The sequence below is a fragment of the Sminthopsis crassicaudata genome, chromosome 1 (genome assembly GCF_048593235.1).
Source record: "Sminthopsis crassicaudata isolate SCR6 chromosome 1, ASM4859323v1, whole genome shotgun sequence".
In the NCBI taxonomy this organism is placed as follows: Eukaryota; Metazoa; Chordata; class Mammalia; order Dasyuromorphia; family Dasyuridae; genus Sminthopsis; species Sminthopsis crassicaudata.
The window spans coordinates 74,085,760-74,103,483 of NC_133617.1; the positions used below are offsets into that span (position 1 = coordinate 74,085,760).

At 37.4% G+C, this 17,724-nt stretch overlaps 2 protein-coding genes across 2 annotated transcripts in view; both read left to right on the plus strand.

The window, feature by feature from the left end:
- Positions 1-3,470, plus strand: part of LOC141546792 (uncharacterized) — a 28,784-nt gene extending 25,314 nt beyond the window's left edge. The window contains 3 exon segments of the mRNA XM_074274909.1: positions 45-308; positions 594-701; positions 3,213-3,470. Coding sequence (XP_074131010.1) covers positions 45-308; positions 594-701; positions 3,213-3,325 — 485 coding nt within the window. The 3' untranslated portion in view covers positions 3,326-3,470.
- Positions 3,471-8,653: 5,183 nt separating this feature from the next.
- Positions 8,654-17,724, plus strand: part of LOC141539187 (uncharacterized) — a 29,797-nt gene continuing 20,726 nt past the window's right edge. The window contains 2 exon segments of the mRNA XM_074261559.1: positions 8,654-8,885; positions 9,156-9,486. Coding sequence (XP_074117660.1) covers positions 8,816-8,885; positions 9,156-9,486 — 401 coding nt within the window. The 5' untranslated portion in view covers positions 8,654-8,815.

Genomic DNA, 17,724 nt, shown 5'->3' on the forward strand with positions numbered 1-17,724 from the left:
TGTAGAGACCACCTGAATGACAGGAAGCCATGGTTTGATTGCAGGACCTCGGGCCCCTCTGTCACCCAGTGTGTTCCTGGTGAGGAGTCAGGATACTGTGGCCTGCTTGGTCAGTGACTTCTATCCCAAGGAACTCCATGTGTCGCTGGCCTCCCCTAAGGCCTCAGTCTCAGCCCAGGCCCTCACTGTGACTCCCACAACCCATGGCACCTACAGTGCCATCCAGATTGGCAGGGTTGGTGAGAATGCCTCAGTAACCTGCTCAGTGCAGCACCTTGGGACAGAGACCCTTGTGCCCTTCCAGCCAGGTATGAGCAGTCCCTGCCTGGGGATGGGAGGTGGTACCAAGAAGGGGCATCTTGTGCTTTGGAAGTATTTTACAGATCACTGAGGGACAGAAGCAGGAAATAGGGAGGAATATTGTGATGAGGAAGGGCTCCCTGGATAGTGGTTCTGGTCTGGGCCAAGGAGTTCTTGGATAGATTCTTGATCAGTGTTTCCTTACTGAGAGGAATCCATAAATTAGAGATGGGGTTCCTAGAATAAATAATGGGGGAGGGAGCCTGGCTAATGAAAAGTATCCTAATTTATAGAGAAGGAAGTCTTGTGTCCAGTGGATCTGAAGACTGTGCCTGATGATATTATCCTGCCTTCGGAGTCTGTGAAGTTGGAACCATCCTACCCTGATCAGGATTTCACAGGTGGGTTAAAGGTAAAAGGCAAAAGGGAAGAAATTATGAAATAATCCTGAACAATTAGATCAGAAGTGAGATCATTCAATCTAGCCTGATAGTCTCTATGTCTTCCATTATGATAATGTGATTCCATAGGGTTCCTCTTGTCCATGGCCATGGTCCAAAGCACAGAACCATTGTACAAACGGCCTAGGTTCAAAGAGTGTATAGAAGGGTTCAGTATGATCAATGGCTCAGGACCTGAGGGAGAGACCTTAGACTAAGTGAAGATTCTAAATTCAGTGATAAATCAGCCTAGGGCTGAGAGTGATCTCATTTGCTGTGACTTTACTTATCTCTCTATATAGCTAGCCTCAATGAAAGGATCTCTTGATGTTTCCCTGGCTCCTGCCCTAGAATCCATTGGTACCTTCCTCCTCCCCCACTCCTGGACTACAGGTTTTCATTATAGGTGATCCTCAGCTTTTCCCTTCTCTACTCCTAGTCCTGGGATATTAAACTTCAGTGAGGAAAATCAGCAAATATGACTTGCCTGTGCCCTTCCTGCTTCCTCCAGAACCATGCTTTCTCTCACATATCTTCAAGGATTCCTTCAAAATTGACTTCTTCCTTCTGTCTGTAATTAAGCTTGAATATTCGATATCTCTTTTGCCTTTATTGTCCATCCAGCTTTCATCCCATCTCTCTCCTCCTCTTCACTGCTAAAATGCTACCAGAAGTTATCTGTAGCTACTACCTGATAACTCATTACTCACTGTGTCCTCAAGCCTGGACATCAGGAATTCCAGCCTCAATCCTGCCTTCTCTCAATAACTTCCCAATTCCCCAAAAGCAGTGGGCCTTCTTCATCCTCCTTGACCTGTTTGAAGCTTTTGCCAGTTTATTATGCATAATTGAACACCCTCTCTTCCACTGGCCTTCAGCACACCTCATTAATTTTTTGTTCCTCTTCTTTTTCCAGGAAAGGGAACGGGAGGTGGTGCCAAGAAGGGGCATCTTGTGCTTTGGAAGTATTTTATGGATCTCTGAGGGACAGAAGCAGGAACTAGGGAGGAATATTGTAGTGAGGAGAGGCTCCCTGGATGGTGGTTCTAGTCTGGGCATTTATCATTATTTATCATTATTCCTTTATTCCCACAGTTATCATGCTAGCACAGGGCTTCATTACCACCCTCCCAAGACCACTGTGAAACTCTCATTGGTCTTCCTACCTTGACTCTTTTTTTTTCTACTTCAATACAATGACCCAAATAGTCTTTCTACTCCTAGACTGTCACACAAGTTTGAGTTTCTTCACTCAGAAATCTTTAGTGGCTTTTTTTCCTGGATAATGTTCAAACTCATTTATTTTTGGTCTGTTATTCAAGTTCCTTTATCATCTGATGCTTTATCTCATTTTAATCTTCTCTATGTATAGGATGCTCTAATCAAACTGGTCCAGGCATGATCTACCAAACAAACCACATGCTTGTCCACTTCTTTGCATTTTTTTCAGATTGTTCTCCATGGGACCAATGACTCTTTAGTGCTTTCCCCTTGTCTTGCTGAATTCTTACTTATCTTTTAAAGACCTATTCAAATGCCGCCTTGGCAGAACTCTTGCTTGTGGTAATGACATATTCTCTGTGAACCCACCTATTACCTCTCTAATGTATTAATGTTATAAAATAAATTGGAGTTTTCTGCATTTGTACCTTAAATTCCCTTTAAGATTATAGGCTCTCTAAAGGAAGGGATTATATTTTAGCCAAACATTTTATCTCTACTACTGGCTAATGTAGTTCTTGAATTAAAGTTTAAGAAATTTTAGCTGAATGAACAACCCAGGGATCTATGATAGTTTAAGGACCAAGAAAGTACAACAACCCAAATCAGAGAGCTAGGCACCAGAATGCTCAGGGAGTGGCAAAACACATGGCAATTCATCTTTAATGATAAAAATTTTCCCTGATAAAAATCGCATCTGTTTCTGGTACTGAACCATTTGACAGTAATAAAGAATCTGGTATCAAGAACTTTCTTTTCTGGGTCTTCAGAATCATAGGCTGTAGTACCAGCAAAATGGGGGCAGTTTGCCACTAGTTGAAGTTAGTGGATGAAGGTGGCAATGGATCAAATTGACTGACATATGTTGCCTCCTGTCTCTCCCTCAGGGTGCCCCATGGCTTCAGCTAGGTTGGCCCCTTGTCCATAGGCATTCACTCAGGTGATGGCTGTAGTGGCTAGAGTAGAAGCAGAGTCAATGGTCTGGGAGGTGACTATTGTTGACACTTGGTCAGTAGATAGCATAAAAAAAGTAGGCTCCATCTCCACAGGGTTCATCCCTTAAATGATGATATTAGAGCCAGGGCTAAAAGTAAGATTTGTGATCTGGGGGTGGAACTACTATTCCCAAGGCTCTTGAACTCAGGTACAGGAGAGGTTGGGGTGGGTAGTAGAAGTCACTCTGGTGGTGGCATTTTGGCATGATGTCCCTTTTGTTGACCCTGATCCTGACCTTACCTTTGTTTCTTAAAGCAGAACTCAAGCAGAAGAATAAGCTATTCCTCAGTGTGTTGATTCTGAGATTGCTGTTTATGAAGATTGTGGCCATAAATGTCCTGTTCACAATCATAGCTTTCATCTTCTAAATTGCTTAATCTCTATTTTTCCTCTCCTACAACTGGAATTCTCTTTTGAGTCCATTAATCCTTTTCTATCATGTTCCCTTCTTCCCTCATCTCTTGTTGGTCTGTGAATAAATCTCAGGAAGTAAATAAACTTATTTGAAAAATATTTTTGTAACTGAATTTCAATATAAATGGTTCCCTTTGTAATTTTATGTATCTTATTTTATGCATTTAAAAATATTGCTTAGACAAAGGGTCCATAGACTTCACCAAAGTATCAAATGAGGCCATGACACAAAAATGTTAAGAACCCTTGAAGCAAGTTGTAGATAATAGATTTTTAGTTTCATGTGCAATTCTCTCTCTCTTTTTTTGTATTCTACCTTTTTATTGAAATACTCATTTTATTCATAAGTTCAGAATAAAAAATTAAAACCCCCCACCAATTTGTCTTTGTTCATTCCAACAACATGTCTTTCATCCCCTGGGATTTCTTTTAGCCTTTTCTTTTCTTTGTTTTCTTTTCTGTCCACTCTATTTCTTTTCTGTTCTGTTAAAATTCCTTCAATTCCAATTGTCTTTTCTCACCTCCACTTGCCATTCCTCTGGCCATCTCAAATTCTCCATTTTACTCTTCCATTTTTTTTATCCTTTTGTTTTCCCTCTGTTCCTGTTGCTGTATGTATGTGTGTGTGTGTTGAACCCCCAAAATATATTGGAGTTTTGGGACATTGTTGCAAGGTATCTCAAAAGTCTTTGACCTTTTTTATTTCGGGGGCAAAGATTTTATTATTACACTGGCCAGTTAAGTTCTCAAAAATGAAGTAGTGAAGAAGTGGAGAAAAAGTTTTTCCTCCTTTTTATTGCTTTCTTTTTTTTCAGGTTATACATTACATTAAATTTTAAAAATACACATTTCTTTATGAATAATGTTGGGAGAGAAAAATCAGCACAAAAGGGAAAAACTATAAGAGGAAAAAACATAAGAAAAAGAAAAAACTAGACATAGCATGTGCTGATTTATATTCTATCTCCATAGTTCTCTCTCTGGATGCAGATGGTATTTTCTTTTTTCAGATGGTATTTTCTACCCAAAGTTTATTGGGATTGCCTTGAATCATCGAACCACTGAGAAGAACTAAATCTTTCATAATTGATCATCATATAATCTTGCTGTTACATGGGTTTGGGAGTGAAGTGGAGGGAGGGGATTGGGCATTAACAACCAATTTAGCTTGAATTGTACAACAGTTATTGCTCCTCCTACCTTCTTATATGAAACTTATTTGGGGCACTTGTAGCAACCTAATGTTTATGGGCACCTGACCATAGGTATTGATAAGGTTTAAGGGAAGCAGCAGGTGCTGACAGGAGGCAGTCTGTGAATGGGTATGGTAGGTACAATAGCCTTACTCCTATCTCTATGCAGCTTTTCCCCTTAAAAGGCATTGAAATCATTCTTAAAATGAAAAGGACTAGTTTGGTAAAATCACATCCTGATCATTTAAGTATGAAATAGCCATTCACAAAGAACTCTAAGCACGATTCTTTGTTGATTGACTACAGTGGGCTACTTAGTTAGGGGAGCTTAATTTGTCAGAATCAGCAAGAAGTGTTTTCAACACATATCCTTATTGAATATCTTTATTTTTCTATGGTCAAGTAAATCTTTTTGTTATTATATAAACTGAGGTCTCCAAGAATAATGGCAAAGAATGAAGTGGAGATTAATATTATGAACATGTATTGAACTCCTTGAGAAAGGGAGAAAAATAAGGGAGAAAGACCTGGTCCTGGGTTGAGAATAGCCACCAGAATCTTTATAGGATAATATAGCTGGTCGAGGTGAACCTCAAAGGATAAGTTTTTGAGTGATAGTATTGAGGAAGGTGGAGAAAAACTCCAGATCCTTGAGCTCAAAGATCAAAGTAAGTAGCATTATCTGGAGAAAGCCTCAATTTTACAGTCCAAACTACTTCCTGAGGCAAGCAGGGAGGAACACTGATTATCTTGACTTTTTGATCTTAAGTAGGCTTTCAATTATGTTTAAGTGGACTTTTATTACAGTTTCACCCCTGGTTGAGGTCCCTGGCTGAATTCCTAGCTGAATACTTTGCATTGATTACACCAACATAAATATGGTTACAAAAAGCCAAGTTATGATGCCAACTTCCAAGATTATTTTTCCCTATAAAAGAACCCACTCCAACTGTAATCCTCACCTGCTAAATTCTTCTTTTTTTAAAATTTAGCCTTCCTTATTATAGCTTGGAGGATTCATTAAGAACTTGCCAAGCTTCAATGGCATTTTTCTCCTTAATAGTGTCTTCCCCTTGATTAATTTCACAAGGGAACTTATTTTTCCCCTTGTTGTTAATTGATAAAAATCCCATATGAAATTTTGCCTGCTGTTAGCAGCATAATCAGTTTTTTGCCTCTTGATATGGAGATGGTTTAGATTTAGGTCTAAAAATTATTTTGAGACATCTCACAGCATCAGCTCAAAACCTCAATAAAATTTTGGGGTCCAACTCACTCTCACTCCAATCCATGATGATGAATCCCGTTAGTATAAGGGGAGAGTCTACAAGTGTAAGTGAGGAGAAAGAAGCATTCCTTCTCCCCCTTTTTTCCTCTTGTCCTCACCCACTTGTATCTTTGCTGAAGGTACATCTAGTACTGGATAGAGAAAGTGGCTGTATTTTTTTTGTGGGAGGAGTGGGGTTTAAATACAGGTTTCCAGGTTTGCTAAGGAGATTGAAGAAATCTAAAACTAGATCTCATCTGCAGGGTGGTTATTAACAATCGGAATCTAGCCTTTCCCATAGAAGTTATAGTTACTGTTAGTTATTATAACTTTAAGAGCTAAATGGAATATTTAGGACTTGGCACATGGGGCTGGCAGTTTTTGTAAAACTGAGAAAAGAGAGTTAATGGAGATGATTTGGGGAAAACTATACAGAAGACAGAGAGAAAGAGTTATTTTGTTATATGAAAAACATTAAAACCAAAATTTTATGAGAAGTTAGTCTAGAGCAATACTGGTAAGAATGATAGCTTGAGAAAAATGGAAGAGACTGATTTCCTGTTTTATGGCTGTGTAAGAAATAAAATATCTTACCAAGTCCTCCACTGACTCATTGATGAATGCTGGAAAGATTTAATATTCTTGCAAGAATGGGTGTACCCCAATCCCAAAGAATGTAAACATATCTGCAGAGACCAGATCAAACCTTTTTTATGGAGTTTAGTTAGCTAGCCCTATTTCTCCTTTCAGGATCCTGAGAGATATGCCATGATTTAGTGATTAATGAAGAAATACCCAAACATGCTCCTAGATAATCTGAGAATTGAGAGAGTATCTGAGAAATGATGAGAATGAATATGGTAAAAACTCAAGTAGCTGCTGAGAAGTGAACTATAAATGAGATTTGATGACCAATAACTACAAATAAAATAGGGTCTCATATCAATCAATCAATGAGCATTTATTTAACATTTTGTATATGCCAGACATTGGGCTAAGCACTGAAGATACAATGACAAAAAAGAAAAAATCCAAGTCTTTAAAGTGTTTATAATTAAATGAGAAAGACAATATGCACTTTTATGTATAAAACACTCATACTAACAATTAAAAGGGAGGTATTCAAATATCTCCTACTAACCTTGAGTTGAAGAGAAAGAGAAGTGCAATAACTTGGAATTCAGCCTAGTTGAATTGCCCAGTTCAAAGAATGATTATTATGGAATCAATTTGTGTTTGGCTTTGGACCATTCAAAATTTGTAAGAATAATTTGGAAGACATAGATGCCAATATTGGGAAATATGCCTATTACATACAAAACTGGGAAGTATAATTAGTACCTTGGATGATAGAATATCCAAAAGATCTTAGTAGATTAGAATGAGAGAAATATAAAATTTTAATGCCAAAGTGAAGTAGATACAGCTTCTAAGGGAAATATAGTAGTAATCTTAAGGCCCCCTGCCCTTAAAGTGCTATTGTTTCAACAATATTTCTGCTAATGATTCTAAAGTCTTCTGGCTTTAAGACAATCCTACAAACATTGCTGATTGTCATATAGATAATCTGCTGGTTAGTGATAACCAAGTTCCTCAGAAAATAGTGAATAGATCACCTGTAAGCCATAAAATTAACAAATAAATAAATGAAAGTCTGGTCTCTCTTTGTCCTATAAATTTATCTTCTATCTCCTTGTTCTTTGCTAAATCATTTTGGAACTTAGCCTGTTTCAAGTGGCATTACAATTACAATAAACTTTGCCCCTTGACTTGGAGATTAGTTCAAGTCTGCAAATTCTTTTGAATTTGTTTTGAAAATTCTAGCTCCAAAAATACATCATAAATTTAAAACATGGATATAGAGCTAGACAGGGGTATAGAGGGCATGTATTAATTTTAATGCTAAGGAAACTGAAGTTTCCAGTTAGTAAGTGACTTATCCTATGACACACTAGAAATGAATAGAAGAGGAAAGATCTGAATTCAGATTTTGTGATAAGTTCAACACTATTTCCACAGTACTACACTAAAATTAGCATACTAATAAGTTTGGTGGTTTATATTATAACGGAACAAACATAAGACACCACACTAACCACAGTGGATACAAATAACAGCCAAAAAAGAGAGAGAGTTTTCAATGAACAAACATTTATTTTCTCCCTCTCCTGTCATTCCACCCTGTTCCCAGACATTGAGGTAGGGAAAAGAGAAAAAACAAACAAACACAACCTTTAACCAATATACATAGTTTAGCAAAACAAATTTCCACATTGGCCATGTCCAGGAAAAAAAAAGTCCTTTTCTGTGCCTGAGTCCATCATCTCTCTCTTAGGTGATAATATGTTTCATTATGGACCATACTTACCTAGTCAGTTCCATTGATTGACTTTTCTACTTGCTAATTAATATCAAATAGGTTTTTAAATTTTAAAAAAATGAATACTGCCTTTGAGTATGTGCTAAGATTTGGTCTTATTGGGGCCCCTTTATTACTATTTTATTTCATGTCCCTTGAGATTCTTTCCCTTTTCTTCAGATGACTTTTGTTCATAGTTTTGTCTAGTTCTCTAAAGCTGGAAATTAGCTTAGGTGGTATCTCTAGACTTAGCTCCTCCACAGGACTGAGCTGTGCCTGGTCTAGATACTGGCTTCTTTCCTGAGCATCTCCAGGCATCTTTAGGAAGGATGTTCCAGGACTTGCAATGGCAGCCATGAGAGGTGGTTCAAATGGCTCTGGAGCTGGGAATAAGCCCTGCAGTCAAAATTAAGCAGGGGCTTCCTCAGGCTCATTTCTTTCTTCCTCTAATGCTAACCACCACATCCTACTCCTCTGTGGGGAAGGGGCAGACACCACTGCTTTCAGCTTTCTTAAAGCCTCTGGGCAGAACTCATCCGTTTAGACACAAGCAACCTCGGTTACAGCTGGCTGGATCTCATCACACCTCCTGAAACCTGCTCCTTATTCTGCTATAGTAGGCAGGATGCTTATTAGACCTCCCAGTACTCTTGCCAGGACCTATCTTCTAGAATTACTCCTTTCCATTCTACCAGGTATTTCTCTCCTTACTCTCTTTCCTTCTTCCTGGACTTCTGTGTTGAACCAAGTTTCTAATTAGTTGCCAGGTATTTCTTTTCCACTCTCTCCCCCATTCTTTCTTCCCTGATGGTCTGGATGCTTAGTTTAGATTTTCCCTATTCTCAGCTATCTGATTCTTCTCCTGGCCATCTTGCTCCTAGGGGATCCCTGTCTTGGTCTTCCAACTCTGCTTCCAGGTTTACTCAGAGAAGTCAAATATATATATTCCTATATGTTTTTAACAGGATTCTGGGCCCAAGTGCAGTTGGTGGAGACAGGTGGCAGACTGATCTACGAGGGCCAATCTGTGACCCTGACCTGTACAGCTTCAGGGCTCCACTTTAAGAATTTTGCCATGTCCTGGCACCGGAGTTCTGGTGCTGGAGGCTCAAAGGAATTTGTGGCTAGCATCGCTGCTGGAAGAGGCAACACTAAGGAGTACAAGGAGGGCATGAAGGGTAGAATTTTCATTTTCAGGCAAAATGAGGACAGCACAGTCTCATTGACCTTTCACCAGATACAGAAAGAGGACTCTGGCATCTACTATTGTGCCAGCCTCACCATGTTGGGACCAAGGCAGAGACCCTGGCATAAACCTACTAGACCAGAACTGAAACTGAGAGCACAGCTGCTATTTCTTTGCTCAACCAATTAACCCACAAAAGAGATCTTGTGCCAGTCCTACAAGTGTTTGTGCATCTGCTTTCCCCCTCCCCAGAGTGAGACAGACAGATATAGAGAAATAGAGATAGAGACAGAAACACAGAGAGACACACACACAGACAGATAGAGAGAGGAGGAAGGGAGAGAAAGAGGAAAGAAGGGAAGGAGGAGGAGAAGTAAAGTTGGAGGAAGGGAGAGTTTTAGATTAGATGGAAGATAGGTTATGTTTGTGTCTTTCAAGGAGGAAAAGAGCTTTTCTTCCAACTTTAACTATCTTCCACATCCTAGTGATGTTAACTATTGCCTTATACTCATTTCATGTTCTGCTCATCTACCATCTCCTTCCTAAAGGTGAATGGAAGGTGACCACATTTTCAGAGGCTAGGATCTGAGGGTCAAATACTAGTTTAACTTAGGGTAAATAATGTCTACAGTCATGTTGAATACTGAACCAAATCTTGTCTTGACTGAAAGATTTCTTCTCCACCCCATTATGCATTTAGCCCTCAATTGGCAGAACAACAAGCCCAAATTCTGCTCTTGGAGTTGTACAAAAAAAAAAAAAAAAAAAAAAAAGAATTGGGCTCTGCCCCTGGAACTCAAAGTCTGGAGACTTGCTGATTGGGCCTTGCCCTCAGGAGGCTTTGCTTAAAATAACTTTGTGAGGTATAGGGCACGAATCTTAAGTATTCCCATTTTAAGGCAATTTCCTTAAATTCCCATTTAAAGATGAGATCTAGTAAGGATAAGTGAAATGTTTGGAGTTACAGATCCAATAAGCAGCAGACTGCACATTAAAATGGTGCTAGGTATCCTGACTGATAGCTTCATGCTGGGCCAGTAACTTCCCCCCTCCCCTCATTTGTGGGCTTATAAGACCTCAGGGAAATTCTTACCTACAGAGTTCCCAGATGTTTCATTCTGACATAGCCTGAGAGAGAAGATAGCTTCAGAAACCCTGTTACTAACATCATCAAGTCCCTTTACTGTTCTTTCTATTCGGGACCATGAGCAGCTCCATTATATCCATAGCCCAGCAAGCTGTGCAAGACTCACCCAGGGAGTATATAAGGCAACAAGTAGCTCACCTTCAGACCCACAAGGAAGGCCATCCAGGGAATCTGCTCCCTGCACCTCAGTGGTTCACCTAACCCTACACGCTCTGTGTAGACCCTATGTGAAGATCCTGTTCCCCCAAGTTACTTCTTGGTAGTTATAATGTGGGAAAGAGATAGCTCTGCTATCTCCTATGAAACAGTTCACTCAGGAAAAGCTGAATTAATAAAGGATTGTAGAAGGGCTTTGTTGGAGGGTAAAGGGCAAAGTTAAGAGGGTACCAAGGTCAGGGAGAATTGTAAAGGAAACAGCAGTGGAATGAGCTCATCCTGCTCAACTACCCCCCCCCACTGCTCCTCACATCCCCTCTCTCCCCATCCCCACCCCCGAATTAATTTTACTAAACCCAGGTATCCTCAACTTTTGTTCACAAATCCAAAATGGCTGCTTATCACAGGATAAGGCTGAAGCTTCTCAGTCTGCTTTTGAAAACAATTACAAGAGAAATGACTTTTTTTCCCCCGGAGGCAATTGGGGTTAACTGACATGCCCAGGGCCACATAGCTGAGAATTATTAAGTGTCTGAGACCAGATTTGAACTCAGGTCCTCCTGACTTCAGGGCTGGTGCTCTAACCACTATACCACCTAGCTGCCCCCAAATGACCATTTCTTTAAAGAAAAGAGTGTGATTATTATTTTCATTCCAAAACAATATTACAGAGGGTTGAAACTCTGAAAAGGTGTACTTGAATCTGAGACAGCAGAGCATTTAAGGCTAATTACCTATTTGATGTGAGATAATGGCTCTCTCTATATATTTAAGATAAGAAAGTGATGTGATGACCCTCCTCATGACCACCTCCAGGTGCTTGCTGAATGTGTGGTGGTGGGGTAATCATAGGCAAGGATTGGAGGGTGGAGGGAGAGAGGTCAGAGGTGCTCTGCCACAGGAGGAAGAGGAGAGAGGCTTCGGGCTCTGGATTCATCCAGGATTCATCTTTGGCAAGCCATGTGGCAGCTTGCCTGCCTCCTTCACTTCTCCCCCTAAAGACTGAGGACTTTGATTGATCCTGACTCTGACTAATCCTGAGGCCCTCCAGAGAGCTAACCTAGACATTATACAATACTGGCTATTATGTTTCCCCTACATTTGGTTGTCTTTCAGGGCCTTCTTTATATCATTGTAATTATTGCATATATTTTTCTTTTTTGTCTGCTTTCTTCACTCTACATCGATTCATGCAACTTTTCTCACAGTTTGCTAAATTTTCACTTTTATTATTCCTGATAATAAGTAATATTTCAGCGCATTCATATACTAGCATTTATTCAATAATTTCCCATTCAGTAGGCACATACTTTGTTTCCATGAAGGGATCATTTTATCATTGACTGAGAGACTCAGCAGTAGATTTATTAGATAAAAGCAACTTTTCTTGCTTGATTTTTCCAGTCTCTCCAATATGAACTATTTCTATCTTTCACTACATAGATATATTTTTCAAATTTGATGTTTGTAAAGTGAACTTTTGCATGTTTTAATTTGAATTTATTGCATTATTTGGAATATTTGTTGAATGTCAGACATGAATATGTATTAATTTTCTAGGCTTTGTACATTAGGATTTTATCCAAGAAATTTCAATCCATATCTTCTTCCCTTTTTCTAGATAACTCTAGATAACATAGACAGAATGATATATAGACATTAGAATTAAGGGCAGGAAACAGAGGAAGGATACAAAAATGTGGCTTGCTCATCTAGATTTGTGGAGCAAATTCTAATGGTTGGATAGGTGAACAGACTTTCCTGTCCATTCAGCAACAATTATCAGCTAATACTTTTTAAGTGAATAGTTCCATGGTAATCATGACTTCCTTACCACTAAAAGATGGGAAAAAAATCCAATATACACATAACTCATCTATGAAGTAAGATCTGTTGAAAGATAGTGTTATTGCGGAGAAGTATAGTCAGTTGGATTTCAGGAAGCTAGAGAGTATTAAGAGTGTCAATGTTTCTCAGAACAACCTGGGATATTTCCAGATGAAGGAATCATTCTTTCAGGCCTGTGGGGTTTCTTCTGGTCAAGCACCAGCCTTTTTCATATTATTGTTACTCTTGAGTCATTCAGTTATATTTAACTCTTTGTGGTCTTTCACAGATTTGTCCATGGAGTTTTCTTGGCAAAGATATTGGAATGGTTTCCCATTTGCTTCTCTAGTGTGTCTCCAATTTTACAGATGAAGAACTGAAGCAAATAGCAATTAAATAACTCACCCAGGGTCACACATATGGTAAGTGTTTGAGGCTGGATTTGAATTTAGATTTTGCTGATTCTAGGCTCAGCATTACCTAGTTGCCCTTCATACTATTGTAGTTATTATATTAGTTGCTGTTCTCATTCTCCTCGCTTCAGTCATCATAAGTTTGTAAAAATCTCTCCTTTTCACGATTACTTATGACTGTGTTAATTTTCTCCACATGAATATAAGCACCTGTCCACATGAGGGGAAACAGGATAGTTTTTAGACAGTGTCATTTGAAATTGGGTTGCTGCTGCTTTTATAGAGAAGGGACTCTGCTTGTGATGTTAATCCTTATCAGTGAGACCCTTACTCTTTAAGTATTCTTAAAGATTTTTTTATAATAGCTTTTTATTTTTCAAAATATATGCAAAGATAATTTTCAACATTCACCCTTGCAAATCCTTGTGTTCCATATTTTTTTCCCTGTCTCTCTCCTCTCACTCTCTCCTCTAGACAGCATATAATTCAATATTTCCATATTTCCACATTCATCATGCTATACAAGAAAAATCATATCAAAAAGGAGAAAATGAGAGAAAAAAATCAAGCAAGCAACCACCACCAACAAAAATGAAAATATTATGTTGAGATCCACATTCAGTCCCCATAACCCTCTCTCTAGATGCAGATGGCTCTCTCCATCAAAAATCTACAGATGCATATCTTTTGATCCAGTAGTGTTACTACTGGGTCTGTATCCCAAGGAAATCATAAAGGAGAGAAAAGGACCCAAATATGCAAAAAATGTTTGTAGTAGCTCTTTTTGTGGTGGCAAAGAAAAAAATGGGAAATGAGAAGGGATTGGCTGAGTACATTGTGGTACATGAAAGTAATAGAATATTATTGTTATATAAAAAATGGTGAACAAGGTGATTTTAGAAAGACCTGGAAAGATTTACATCAACTGATGCTGAGTAAACCAAGCAGAACCAGGAATACATTGTATACAGTAGCAGCAAGATTGTGTAATAATCAACTATAAAAGATTTTGTTCTTCTTAGTGGTTTAGTGATCCAAGATAGTCCCAATAAACTTTGCATAGAAAACTATCTGGATCCAGAAAGAGAACTATAGAGATTGAATGTTTATCAACACAAGCTATGTTCATTTTTTTTTCTGTCATGTTTTTCTCTTTTGTTGTGATTTTTCTCTTCCAACATGATTCATAAAGAAATGTGTTTTTAAAAAGTTAATATACATGTATAACCAGAGAAATAAAACAATGAATAAAGAAAAAATAAACAAATGAACAAGTCTATTGGAATTGGCCTGAATCACATCATTGTTGAAAAGAGCCAAGCCCATCACAGTTAATCATCACTTAATCTTGTTGTGTACAATGTCCTCTTGGTTCTATTCACTTCATTTAGCATCAATTCATGTAAGTCTTTTCAGGCTTTTCTAAAATCAGCTTGCTTATCATTTCTTATAGAACAATAATATTCCATTACCTTATATATCACAACATATTAAGCCAACTCAGTTTCCAATTCCACTCCACTACAAATAAGGCTGTTGCAAACATTTTTGCATATGTAGGTCCTTTTCCCTTTTTTATTATCTCTTTGGGATAGAGACCCAGTAAAACACTGCTGGATCAAAGGGTATGCACAGTTTGATAGCTCTTTGGGCCATAGTTTCTTGAAGGTTTTTTTTTTTTTTTAATATTTATTTGAAACAAATACAAAATAGAAAAAGGAAAAAAAGAGACAGAAAAAAGACTTTGCCACATAAAAAACAAAACACAAGAGAGGCTTCAAAATAGAAGACAATAAATTTTCATTTCAAAAAAGCCTGTATAAGATATATTATACATTATAGTCAGAGTAGTCCATTTTTTCTTTTCTTTCTTGTAGATTTCCTTTTGTTTTGTTGTATATTTTTACTTTTTTCCTTTTTCTCCCTCCATCTTCCCAAAGAAGGTTACAATTAAGTGTGGAGATATATACAGACATATGTAGATATTTATAATTACACATCTACACATATACAATCTTATAAATCTATTTAAGGCCATACTATGCTTGTTTGTCTTCTGTTTTTCTGAAGATGGATAACATCATCCTGCATAATTCTAAGTCTTTCCATATTTTTCTAAATCCACCAAGTCATTATTTCCTACACCACAGAAATTCCAATGTTCCATTTAGTTTTTAAAAGTAGTCTAGGGGCAACTAGATAGTGAAGTGGATAGAGCACCAGCCCTGAAGTCAGAAGAACCTGAGTTCAAATCTGTTCTTAGACACTTAATATTTTCTGGCTGTGTGACCTAGGCAAGTCACTTGATCCCAATTGCCTCAGGGAAAAAAAGTAGGCTAAAACAACATTGATTAATATGGCTGACATAGTGTAATAAAACTTGAAGATTTAAGTGCATAGATTGGTTAGATAGTATATCTTTTTCTGAGTGCTCGTTTATTAGAGTAAGACTTCTTACTTTTTCACTTGATCCCTTTTTGCCCAAGAAATTTTTGTGTGACCTTGGGTGTATAGACATACAAATCAAATGCTAACTGATAATAAATTGTAAAAAAATTTGTTTTAAAACAATTCTTTCACACATATTTTACCATTTATTATAGACAAAAGCATCTTTGTATGCTAATGAGATGAATTTTCTTGTTTATTATTATATAAAGAATTAAATCTTGGTGGAATATTTGGTGCCTTTTAGTGTTGCCAAATTTTTCATAACCCACATTCAGTTATGTCACTATATATGGGATCTCAATCCACAGTTTAAAAAGCTTGGAACTAATGCTAATTGATTAGAGTAGGGCTTCTTAAATTTTTTCCACTCATGACCCCTTTTTGTCTGAGAAATTTTTATGTGACCCCTTCTCAAATCTCAGCTGAGGTGTTTCTGGCAGTATTCATGCATGTACAGTGCAAAGTGTTTAAGTTGTATGTTCAAAACCAAGGTTGTAGTGAAATTTCATAATGCAACGTGGGCATTGTGCTGGCAGAAACACCTCTAATTCATTACATGTTTGATTCTGGTTATTGCTTTCAGAAATCTTTTACCATTGCCAAAATGTTCATCAACCACCATATTCAGTTATGCAGACCTCTGTGACCTAAAGTTTAAAGAACTTGGGCTAGATATACAAGGGTATATCTATGAAATGGAGATTTTTTCCCCCCCAGGTTAATGATTGGTCTCATTTGCCTTATTAAGGCAACTTGATCTTGGCATACATCCAAGGGTCCCAGTATCCTTAGAGTTAACCACTTGCTAATTTGGGAGAAATTTCTGATAGATAGTCCTCATGATTTATCTGATGATGATATATAGTTTGTATATCATCATGAGATATGTAATTATTTCAAAATTGGCTGTCTGCTTAGCTTGGATATTATTACTAATAAATATACTAGGAATGACCTTTACAGAATAAGATAGAATATAAAACAGCTAATGCTATCTTGGAGAGGGGAGATAAAAACTTCTGCCAGAAAATAGAAGAAAAAAACCAGTTGCATTTCTGATAAGCAAACATATAAGTCTACAAGTGGATTTTTCTTCAAAGAAAACAATTCTTAACATGCAAACTAGAATAACAATGATAAAACATGCTTCTTATAAAATTTTCTTTTTCATAATCATGCACACACACAAACACTGTTCTCTCTGATTACAGTTTAGCTCTTCCTAATAAAAGAAAATGGTTAAAATAAACCAATGAAATATGACAATGTGCTCATATTTCACATTCATGTTTCATCTTTCTACCCAAATAAAATATCTTTTTCCCAAGATAAAAGTTGTACTTGCAGATCCTGTGTGCAATAAATAAAGATCACAATAATGATAACAATAATGGCTATACACATCTCTTAACTTCATTTATATAGATAGAATTTCACATATAACAATACTAAAGAACTTCAGGTTGGTTACAGATGTCAAAATAACATATTTGCTGATGAAAAAGAGGTTTATATATATATATATATATATATATATATATATATACTCCTGTAAGAAAAATGTCAACTGTGGTAAATATCAGAGAGGTGAGGTTGATATGGAAAGTTTTTTTTTTTTGTTTTTGTTTTTTGTTTTTTAGGAAACTATATTGAGTTGTGAGGGGGAAATAAGGAAAGGATAGTGGTTTTTCAGGATGATGGATAGAATAATGATAACTGATGAAAGGTAGAAGACAGAATCTCAATTATTATTTTGATTCAGTTTTCTCTGTCAATATGAATTATTTTTGTAGTAAAAAGAATTGAACACAAATGACTAATGGGGGGTCAATACCTACAATAAGTAACGAACTTGGGAGAGAGAATCTAGCTGCTCTTGATGAGTTAAAGTTATCTGACTCATATGAGCTATGCCTTTAGGTAGTTAAATGGTGAACTAGGCAGATATGTAGGTAGAGAGCCTGACTTCTTTATATGTTAGGATTTCTCCTAATTGGGGGATTTCAGAACACTAGTGATTGAACTCATTTTTTTTACATAAAATACCCTCTCTAAAGCTGCAAAGGAGCAATTTACATGCACCTTAGTGAACAAAATATAGCCTCTAGGTTCAAAACAAACTAATGCACAGACAGATACATTGGTGTATGTATGCATGTGCGCACACACGAACGCCCACACAAACACTGTTCTTCTCTCTGATTGCAGTTTAGCTCTCCCTAATTAAAGAAAATGGTTAAGATAAACCAATGAAATCTGACAATGTGTGCATATTTCACATTTATATTTCATCTTTCTACCCAAAAGAGAAAGGTGTATTTCATCTTATCTTTTCTATCACCATTACTTACAAA